The sequence below is a fragment of the Oncorhynchus kisutch genome, linkage group LG21, assembly GCF_002021735.2.
Source record: "Oncorhynchus kisutch isolate 150728-3 linkage group LG21, Okis_V2, whole genome shotgun sequence".
Taxonomy (NCBI): Eukaryota; Metazoa; Chordata; class Actinopteri; order Salmoniformes; family Salmonidae; genus Oncorhynchus; species Oncorhynchus kisutch.
In genome coordinates, this window is record NC_034194.2 from 18791537 (window position 1) to 18802126 (window position 10590).

The 10590-nt window shown below is 40.9% G+C and overlaps 2 protein-coding genes across 3 annotated transcripts; one reads left to right on the top strand and one right to left on the bottom strand.

The window, feature by feature from the left end:
- Positions 1–4471, bottom strand: LOC109866256 (N-acetyltransferase ESCO2). Its single transcript, XM_020454811.2, has 11 exons — positions 4355–4471; positions 3770–3832; positions 2766–3657; positions 2580–2664; positions 2446–2485; positions 2121–2271; positions 1869–2000; positions 1577–1666; positions 1277–1420; positions 677–861; positions 1–494 (listed from the first exon to the last, which is right to left on the bottom strand). The coding sequence occupies exons 2-11, from the start codon at positions 3817–3819 to the stop codon at positions 362–364; spliced, it is 1902 nt and encodes a 633-aa protein (XP_020310400.1). The 5' UTR covers positions 3820–3832; positions 4355–4471; the 3' UTR covers positions 1–361.
- A 43-nt stretch (positions 4472–4514) lies between these two features.
- ccdc25 (coiled-coil domain containing 25) lies at positions 4515–9597 on the top strand. 2 transcript variants are annotated; one of them, XM_020454814.2, is made up of 8 exons: positions 4515–4702; positions 5088–5135; positions 5247–5286; positions 6965–7092; positions 7211–7314; positions 8440–8642; positions 8750–8795; positions 8934–9597. In XM_020454814.2, exons 1-8 carry the CDS (start codon positions 4678–4680, stop codon positions 8961–8963), a joined length of 624 nt encoding a protein of 207 aa, XP_020310403.1. In that variant the 5' UTR covers positions 4515–4677; the 3' UTR covers positions 8964–9597. The 2 variants fall into 2 exon arrangements, with proteins under 2 accessions (XP_020310403.1, XP_020310404.1); XM_020454815.2 differs by lacking the exon at positions 5088–5135 and having other exon boundaries at positions 4541–4702.
- The last annotated feature ends 993 nt before the right edge of the window (positions 9598–10590 follow it).

A 10590-nucleotide genomic window follows, 5' to 3' on the forward strand; every position in this document is an offset into this window, starting at 1 on the left:
TTCTGCCATACTCTTTATTTAGCTCCCACAGCATTTCTGTGAATAGCAGTGGCACAACTGTCATATTACAGACAAACTAGGGAAATGGGTGTATTTGGGGGAGAAAAAAAACCCATTTAGTGTTGATGGAGCATGATGTATTTTGTTAAGAAGTTGGGCTTTGAAGTGTGAGAAATTTTATTAAAACTATATACAAGCTTTAGAGAATATACTTCAGTTCAACACTAATGGAATTTGACTGCAACAGCCATAACTTGCATGTTCAACAAACCAACTTTCTGATTTAAATTAAACTCCTCAAAAAGGGGAAAACATTGATCAAACTCAAAGCATTAAAAAAAGTCTGAACTTGTGCTTTAAGTTAACCAATGAAATTGTAGACCATAAATGCAGGCTTCTCGCAGTACTTCGTGGCGAACAGTTTGCCATCTGGGGTGGGGTCAGAGAAGGCTATTTCCTCCTTGGTCAGGTGGCCCCCATACACGAAGGAGTTTCTGAAAATGACATACATTCAGATTTTTAAAAAAAATAGCCATACATGACATCTTCCATTTAGCTATACTTCCCTGAAATTGGCCCTCAAACCAGTATGCCTGTTTGGCTGATTTGAATTGTTGTACTTCTCGGTTTAACAAATCAAAAGTTTGCACTACCTAACCTGTAATAATTTCCTAACCTGACTGTGTCGAGCATGCGTGTGGCAATGCCCTTCCTCCGGGCCAGGCTGAACACCCAGATGCGGCTGACCCCACAGATGGCCTTTTCTGGCGTGGTAGAGCAGCACCAGGCTCTGTGGTGCTCCATGAAGTCCTCCCTGGTCATGTCCTTGGTCTGCTCTGGCTGCTCCAGCACTCTGAAGCCCTGGAAACAAAGGGCAAGATAGACTAAATCACTCAGTCACTCCGCTAAATACCCCTGTAAGATAGCGAGTGAATTGCTATCACCCCCAGTGTGCTACCTTTCTATCTCTGAAGGAGACCCTTGGTCCCTTACACGCTCTGCAATGAGCCAGGTAATGACCACCCCTTTACTGTCCGCAAAAGCTAACGTCCGATTAATCGTATTTGACCGAGCGTATATATTTGTTCATTTCTTGATCAAGCAGACAATCTTTCACGTGCACACCACACACAAAAAGTACATTATCACAGGCCTTTACATCAGCATATTGTGGTAAAAGACCCCTGATCCATTCCTGGAAAACCCACCATTTGTTTGGCGCGTTACACATCGGAGCAGAGTGCAAAAGTTTAGCAGCACAGGAGAGAGAAGTTACCTGTCGTATGTGCTCGGCAATGAGGCAGCCGACCACCATCCTGTCACTGTTCACATACAGGTAGGTTTTAGCCTGGCTGGGGCAGCGGAGGGACACTTGCTGGAAGCCCAACTCGTTGTCAGCAAGTCGCCTCACATCTTCTGCCTAATAAAACATTTTAAAAAATCATTAAGCATGAGCAAGTGCGTTCACGATTCCATTCAAACCAAATGCATAAGCACACCCTATGGGCCTAAAGTAGTGCACTATGAAGGGAATAGGGTGCTGTTTCAGACCCAGACACTGATATGATTGATAAACCTTTTTGACAGCGTATTTTGGATCATCAGGTAGAACCAGAATGATTTTTCCATCCCAGAACTCTGCTACCACCCGCTCTTTCTTCCAGCCCTGGGGACGAGAAGGAAACACGGATTAAGCAACCGTCAAAAATCAAGAGCGAGTGGTCAGTTTCACTTTATTCGCTAAACCACGTCAACGGTTTTGGCTAAGCTTTTGTGGGGGGGGAAAATAAGGAGCCACTCTAAAAGCAACATGCTTAGGGCAACTTGTACGAGTCGATGAAAGGGAGGAAATGCATAGTCATACGTACCACAAACTTAATTCCGTCCAGAAAACTCTGGTGGAACTGTGTGTGCTGGAAGTTGTCTTCCAGGCTGTCTGCACTGTAGATCATGCCACAGGACCCACACACAGTGGCACCAAACTGCTTCTGGCCAGCATCCTGAGGTAAACACAGAACAGAACAAAGAGCATTTGCAAAGCTCACAGATGACAGTGTGAGAGGCAGTCAACGGTCATCATCAATGTTTCCATCCATCATCTTTCCAGAGGATTTACTTACGATGATGAGTTGATCATCAGCCTCAGCCTGTTTGTTAGTCTCCCTCTTCTTCCTGGCACTCCTCTCCTTGGAAGCAGAGGGAAGGGGGTGACTAAGGGCCGAGGGGGTGCTGCAGGTCACTGGAGAGTCCAGAGCTGCCTTCCTCTGGGGCCTAAAGGCAGAAAATAGAAAGTGATAATGCATATATACATCGATACACACATGTTGACAGTGTGTGGAGTTACTACTATATGTCCATGTGCAAGACCGAAAATAATACCATCCCTGGGAGGGCAGTAAACCATTCTAGCCAAAAAAAAGATTAAATGGAAGTGTTTTTGCCTACCTCGTTGATGCAGATCCAAAGATTGGATACACAGCATCGGCTGAGGATTCCATAAAGGGGAGAGAAACCATGAATGAAAATTAAGACATTAAGTAAAAACATGAATGCTAATTGACCAACGATAAACAACCAACCTTTGACTGGACTGATGCCGTTTAACGGGCTAATGTCACTGAGATCAAACACGGCATCAGAACCTGTATTTGTGATCAACTCCTCCTACAAACAGAAAGAACAATATCCTAAATGTAATACAGATACAATATGCTTACAGACAGTGAGACCTATGCTAAACACTAGTCAAGTGATATACAGCTCACCTGAGTGTTTATTTCTGGGGATGCTGGACATGTGGGAGACGGAGATCGGCTTAACACAATCCTGACTTCCTTGTTCATGCCGTATTTCTCTGCTATAGCTCTGGGTGACTGGGCCTCGAGTGACTCTGGACTCTTTGGTACATCCTGCACACCGGGCAGAGACTCTGGCTCTTCCTGCAGTATCTTCACTACAACAGCATGTCGCTGTGGAAAGGGGGCTTGTTGTACTTTTTCTTGCTTTCCCTCTAAGGCAGGAACCATGGCCTTTATTTTCTCAAATCTCAAAGCTGGCTTGGTAGATTTCGAGGCAGACTTTTTGTACATGGAGGCAGTTTTTTTCCCTGTGCTGAAAAAGGCAGCCCCAATGAAGATTTTAGGCTTAGGCTTTAAACCGCCAAAGTTCAAGGTGATGCCTTTTTTCAGCTCCACTTGCTCTGTGCTGGCTTTAGGCTTTGAGGAATTGATTAGGCTTGATTTGGAGTTGGCGTTTCCCGTTACGCCAGTCTTCATTCCGTGTACAGTGGCCACCTTTTTGGCCTTGGTACTTTTAATCTTCATCCTTTTCTTTACAGCAGCCGTCGGCATTCCATAAGGATCCACACTGGTCAGCCTTGGAGGTGATTTGGTCTCATTCAGCATCTTCCTCTCCAGGGGTGTCAGGTACAAAGGTTTGCGTTTACCATAGAAGGACCCTGTTACCACAGCAGCCTTGAACGGAGAGCCTCTCTTCAGAGCAATCTTTAGGGGAGATGGAGCTGGGGATCTCTGGGGAGAAGGGCAGTTCTCTTTCTCCTGGTGTTTTATGGACATCTTTAGTGGAGACTGGGGCAACCGAGATGACTTCCTTTTTAGGGGAGATTCTCCATCTGTAACAGGCCTTTTGGCTGAGTTACTAAAAATGTTGGAGAATTACAAGGATGTTAGACCCTACTCAATGTTATATGCGTGAATTATTGATTAATAACTGATTTAACACATGACTTACTAATAGACATGTCACTCACCTGTCAGAATCAACTGAAGAGTGCTTCCTCTTCCTTGTAGTATTGGGCATGTTTGTAACTTTACTGGAAGAATAAGTAAAAGTATTAATGTTAGCTAGCTAGGTCCCGCATTGGATAATCAATAGATAGATAAATTAACCACGCAGAATCAGCTAGCTAGCAATAATAATAGATAATTGCAATACAAACGTAATGGTGTATTATGTATAGACAAGCGCAGCCTTTGCCAGCTGGCTAACGTTAGTTCAGTGTCTGAGTGAATAATTATTGGCGGGATGGGTCTGACACAAATATTACACTGTGTGGCATATAAGTTACAAAGTTAACGAAATGTTTGTGGGAATGTCGTTTGTATGATAAAATTTGACGGCGACTTTTCACTAAAAATGTACTAATATAAAAACTAACTTTAGCTAAGTTGTTATTATTGTCGTTGAAATGATTATTGGCTTGTTAGCGAGCTAACTATTTTAGCTAGCAACGTTTTGGTGCAAACAAACAGCTGACAGGCAAGACAAAATGTAAAATGCCATCTAAAGAATTAGCTAACTTTGACCAAATAAATTGTTCTTCAAAAATGCATACCAAATCCAAAGTGATCCAATACGTAGCAAAGTTCTGGAGTGTGGCTTGTTTTCCCCGCGGTTCCCGTGCAGACTGTTTTTGAACAGCGCGCCCAATGACCATATGAGCGCGTCCCACTTTGAAAAAAAAGTGGAGCAGCATGACCTAGCGGAAATAGTTGGTTTGTGACCGCGGCCAACTTCCGGGTCAACTTTCCATGCGAAATTGACTGTCAGCACAGTTATTCTCGTTATGAGGCACATTTAGTTATTTGGAAAGTGTGTAAAGTACTCCATTCCTATTTTGTTTCTAAAGTTTAAAACAGTTTCTTCGATTTATGCAAGATGGTGTTTTACTTCACAAGTGCCGGTGAGTAAGTGAGCTTTTCTTTAGCTGGCTATCCCGCCCATAGTTAGCACTGAACTAGCTAGCCTAGAGAATCTTCTTGAATCATTTTGTTAGATAGCTACGTTTGATTTCTAGCTAGAAAGCTTTCTTGACAAATATAATCATGAGTTGTCATTCGTCATGGATGTTTGTTGACATATTCAGGTCAGCAGATGAAGCTAGGCATTTAATTAGGGAATAATAATCATGTGGAGTGGATGATGGCAGAGTTATTGTCCTGTTCTGAGAATGGACAGGAATGTGTAGCTAGGCAAATTATCATATTATTCGTGTTTTATTAGCCCCAAAGCCTTGTTGATATAGCTAACTAAAACTAACATTTGCTTTGTTTTTTTAAATTGTACAGTTGTTACACCTCCCTACACTATCTACATGGGGAAAGACAAATATGAAAGTAGGTAGCTGGTCATTTTAAAGTGTAGTTTTCTAACAAACCACGATTCATGTTGTCAGCGGCATTAAAGATGCCTACTCAGCTAACTGTCTGCTTCTTTCTCACAATTAGATGAAGATCTCATCAAATATGGATGGCCAGAAGACATTTGGTGAGAAACTCATATCTCTCTGCTTATAACTGAAACCATGAGCCTCTTATTGGGATTTGACCATTGAGTCTGAACATTTGTCTGATACATTACTCTATGCAGTGTTGAAAAATATCCACATGGTGGCACCTAGAGCTAAGCAAAGGTACAGTAGTCCTATATCAGCTAATAGGGCTGTATGTTGTATGTACAGTACCAGTGAAACGTTTGGACCCATCTACTCATTCTATTTAAAAAATATATATATATATATATTTTTTTTTAAAACTATTTTCTACATTGTAGAAGAATAGTGAAGACATAAACTATGAAATAACACACATGGAATCATGTAGTAACCAAAAAAGTAGCCACCCTTTCCCTTGATGACTGCTTTGCACACTCTTGGCATTCTCTCAACCAGCTTCACCTGGAATGCTTTTCCATCCAAAAGTCTTGAAGGAGTCTTGAAGGAGTTCCCACATGCTGATCACTGATCCCAAACCATCTCAATTGGGTTGAGGTCGGGTGATTGTGGAGGCCGGGTCATCTGATGCAGCACTCCAACACTCTCCTTTTTGGTCAAATAGCCCTTACACAGCCTGGAGGTGTGTTGGGTCATTTTCCATTCTGCTCCAGAATGCTGTGGTAGCCATGCTGGTTAAGTGTGCTTTGAATTCTAAATAAATCATTGACAGTTTCACCAGCAAAGCACCACCTCCTCCTCCATGCTCCATGTGGAGATATTCCGTTCACCTAATCTGCTTCTCACAAAGACACGGCAGTTGGAACCAAAAATCTCAAATTTGGACTCATCAGACCAAAATACAGGTTTCCACAGGTCTAATGTCCATTGCTTGTTTCTTGGCTCAAGCAAGTCTCTTCTTATTATTGGTGTCCTTTAGTAGTGGTTTCTTGGCAGCAATTTGACCACGACGGCCTGATTCACACAGTCCCCTCTGAACAGTTGATGTTGAGATGTGCTGTTACTTGAACTCTGTGAAGCATTTATTTGGGCTGCAATTACTGAGGCTGGTAACTCGAATGAACGTATCCTCTGCAGCAGAGGCAACTTTGGGTTTGCCTTTCCTGTGGCGGTCCTCATGAGAGCCAGTTTCATCATAGCGCTTGATGGTTTTTGCAACTACACTTGAAGAAACTTTCAAAGTTCTTGAAATGTTCCGTATTGACTAACCTTCATGTCTTGAAGTAATGATGTACCTTTGTTTCTCTTTGCTTATTTGAGCAGTTCTTGCCATGATATGGACTTGGTCTTTTACCAAATAGGGCTATCTTCTGTATACCTCCCCTACCTTGTCACAACACAACTGATTGGCTCAGGCGCATTCAGAAGGAAATAGATTCCACAAATTAACTTTCAACAAGGCACACTTGTTCATTCAAATGCATTCCAGATGACTACCTCATGAAGCTGGTTAAGAGAATGCCAAGAGTGTGCAAAGCTGTCATCAAGGCAAAGGGTGGCTACTTTTTTGGTTACTACATGATTCCATGTGTGTTATTTCATAGTTTTGATGTCTTCACTATTATTCTACAATGTAGAAAAAAGTTTTAAAAATAAAGAAACTCTTGAATGAGTAGGTGTGTCCAAACTTTTGACTGGTACTGTATGGCATTGATTATTTTAGTATGTGTGCCTTAAGGCTTTATAATAATTCTATCATAATTGTGTCCACAGGTTTCATGTGGATAAACTCTCCTCTGCCCATGTGTACCTGCGAATGCCTAAGGGACTGACAATAGAGGATATTCCCAAGGAAGTCTTGATTGACTGTGCACAGCTTGTGAAAAACAACAGCATCCAAGGTAATACATTGAGTTTCCTGGTGAGTTTGATACAAATAACAGAGCAGTTAATACAATATCACAAGCATTTCCAGGAAACTTGGTGATAGCCTTTTAACTCTTAATTACTCTTTAACAGGTTGTAAAATGAACAACATCAATGTTGTCTACACACCATGGGCTAACCTAAAGAAAACAGGAGACATGGATGTAGGCCAAATAGGTTTCCATCGACACAAGGAGGTCAGTGATCTTTCTGGCATAATGAATCTGTGTTACTTTCAGATCTGTCACTTTTATATGTGTCTCATCTTGTATTGTTCATATGTTCTTTGTTTCTATAGGTTGTTATCAATAAAACGTCACAATAAGGTGCAGAGCGTTGGATTTGCCTGCTGGGTTGCAAGGAGACCCTCAGCTCTGCTAACACCATTGATAACTGCGTGTCATTTTCAAGGGATTGTTAAATAAATGTGAACTATTTGGTTTTAATATCATCACCTCTTGAAGAGCATTGTCAGACCTACAAATGTCCAATTATTCCACATTTAGCTCTGTCATCAGAGTTATACAGCAAGTAACTGCATGATTTCATGATCAGTAAACATCAATTGATCATGTAATTTCAGATACCTGAGGGTAGACTCACGATATCTCTCAATATTGTCCTCCATTAATTGGATTAAAGTGAACCATACCTGACAAGTATGTGTGGTTTAGGTTAATATGGGTGCTCTGCCTGTCAAGCGGCAGGACACATACAAATTATTCTCTTCAAAATTGTTTTAAAGAGGGTTAAATCACAATTGCTGCTGACAGACATGATTGGCTACATCGATTGATGGACCATGTCAAATTGGCTAGCTAATAACAGATCACGTCAATATGGCTAGTTAACAAGCTAACTTTCAGTGGTGATGACAGTAGTCCGAATATGAACTTTACAAGGACGAGGATTTGCCGATGTCAAGCTCTTTCCAAAAGCCTAATCTCTGATGAAGCAAGCTAAATTACACATGTTGTAGCTATCTACATGCCAAATGGATAGACTACCCTCGCATATCTAAAAATATATTGTCAATTTATGTTTACTGATCATGAAAGGGATGCAGTTACATGCTGTATACGTCTAATTATAAAGTTAAATGTGGAATAATTGGACATGTGTAGTTCTGACTATGCTCTTCAAGAGGTGATGACATTAAAACCAAATGGTTATAACATTTATTTAACAATCCTTTGAAAACGGCATGTAGTTGTCAATGGTTTTAGCAGAGCAGCCAAATCCAACACTCTGCACCGTATTGCAAGGTTTTGGTAATTTCTATAAAACGATCATTTAGACCTGTTTTGTCAACTGTTTTGTAGGTGAAGGTCGTGGCAGTAGAGAAAAAGGTCAATGAGATAGTGAACAGGGTGGAGAAAACAAAGGACGAGCGATACCCTGATCTAGCAGCAGAGAAAGAGTCTCGAGACAGGGAGGAGAGAAACGAGAAGAAGGCCCAGATACAAGATCTGAAAAAGAAAGAGAAAGATGACATAAAAAAGAAAAGAGAGCTGGAGGAGCTCAAGTAAGTTATCTCCCTAGCTGCATCATCCATGTTTGACTGGCATCCCAAAACACCACGTGTCACTTCTGTGAATGATATGAACTTACACTGTAATTGTTCCTAAACAGAAGTTATTCTTCGCTGATGACGAGTGACAATATGACAACAAATGAGGTGAGTTGATTAACAAAATCCGAACAGAGTTATAATCTGTTTCTTTCAGAAATAGACTGGCCTGTTAATCGTTTATATGACTGTTGTTGCAATACGACCATTCAGTATGTCAGAAATGGATAATGGAGTCTTTTTCAGGATGGAAATGATTCGGATGACTTCATGTAAAAAGAGAATCTGGGACATCGGAGAAACACCATCCCCTGAAATGTAACATTGTTGGATTGCACTGTTATACACACTGTTATACCGGACAGTGCTTTGACATTGTGTGTATAGATCGATAAACTTGCTACTGTATTTTTGGAACAGTACTCGTGCCAATTATGCACAATTTCAGGACCATAGTGAATTGCTTGTTTTCCCTACGCTTCTTGAATTTCAAAGGAAAAATTCAAACATCATTGGTATCTTGTACTTTTACATCCTCTGCTTGACTGACGAGGGTAACGGCAATTCCAGATTCCTCAGACAAGTGCTGTCAAGGATTTAGTCTTGGGACTGCTATTCCTTACACGCTCTATGATCTAATTCACTATTGGTGCATGTTGACCTAATGATATGAATGAATATATGATCTCCTGACCATTATGTCTAGCTATGGGTGAAATGAATATATACTTTACATCTATTATAATTTACCTGGCCGATGGTGCAGACTTTGTCCTGTCCAGAGACTGGAGTCTAGTAAATGTGTCCCCATGAGGCCATGCAAAGTAAGTTTTTATCTTGAATGTTTCTTTGTAATAGCCGAAAGAGCGCTGACGTTATTAATAAAATTCCCCTTGTTTATCCATGCAAAGTTCCGTTTTTGTTTTAATTTGAACTGCCCAGAAGGTAGAGTAATTGCCCAGGTCATTATTTAGAAAACATGTTGAAATAGCTTTGCTAATGAAGAGTGAGACATTTGAATGGTTTGAGCTACTTGGTCCTTTATTAGTCATATGGGTACCAGTCTCTCCCCTACCTATTCCAAGTGCTTTTTGTCAGGGTAACGGATCAGGTTTCTCTTTCCTGTGTCATGATCAGAGCTAGGATTTAACATGCTGGATTTTCAGTATAAAGCACGACATCTCTTCATTTCTCAATGCTGTGTATGCATGAATGGAAAGCAGCTGTGGCTGACCTCTGGTCCACATCACACAGACTGAAACGCGTGGAGCAGGTTAAGGTATGAGGAGCGCGTCCAAATGAATTCTCCAAGAAGACTTACATTTCATTTCACATCTGCATAAACATTTTCACTCCAAACAACTGAATAGCAGAAGAAAAGGCCTTTGTTTCACTCTGCATGTGATTTGCTTCCCACAACATGAATAAAAGTGGGTTGTTCAAAGTGACAGGATGGCATACACTTAGGCTGGAGTCATTAAAATTAGTTTTTCAACCACCCTACAAATGTCTTGTTAACAAACTATAGTTTTGGCAAGTCGGTTAGGACATCTACTTTGTGCATGACACAATTAATTTTTCCAACAATTGTTTACAGACAGATTATTTCACTTATAATTCACTGTATCACAATTCCAGTGGGTCAGAAGTTTACATACAATAAATTGACTGCCTTTAACAGCTTGGAAAATTCCAGAAAATAAATGGCTTTAGAAGCTTCTGATAGGCTAATTGACATAATTTGAGTCAATTGGAGGTATCTGGATTTATTTCAAGGCCTACCTTCAAACTTAGTGCCTCTTTGCTTGACATCATGGGAAAATCAAATGAAATCAGCCAAGACCTCAGAAAAATAATTGTAGACCACAAGTCTGGTTTATCCATGGGAGCAATTTCAAAACGC

Coding starts and splice junctions, on each gene's coding strand:
- LOC109866256 (XM_020454811.2), bottom strand. CDS start 3,819: ATGCCCAATACTACAAGGAAGAGGAAGCACTCTTCAGTTGATTCTGAC. Junction 2,486..2,579: donor CGGCATCAGTCCAGTCAAAG/GTTGGTTGTTTA, acceptor TGGAATCCTCAG/CCGATGCTGTGTATCCAATC. Junction 1,667..1,868: donor TGGACGGAATTAAGTTTGTG/GTACGTATGACT, acceptor TCTCGTCCCCAG/GGCTGGAAGAAAGAGCGGGT.
- ccdc25 (XM_020454814.2), top strand. CDS start 4,678: ATGGTGTTTTACTTCACAAGTGCCG. Junction 5,287..6,964: donor GGATGGCCAGAAGACATTTG/GTGAGAAACTCA, acceptor TTGTGTCCACAG/GTTTCATGTGGATAAACTCT. Junction 7,315..8,439: donor GTTTCCATCGACACAAGGAG/GTCAGTGATCTT, acceptor ACTGTTTTGTAG/GTGAAGGTCGTGGCAGTAGA.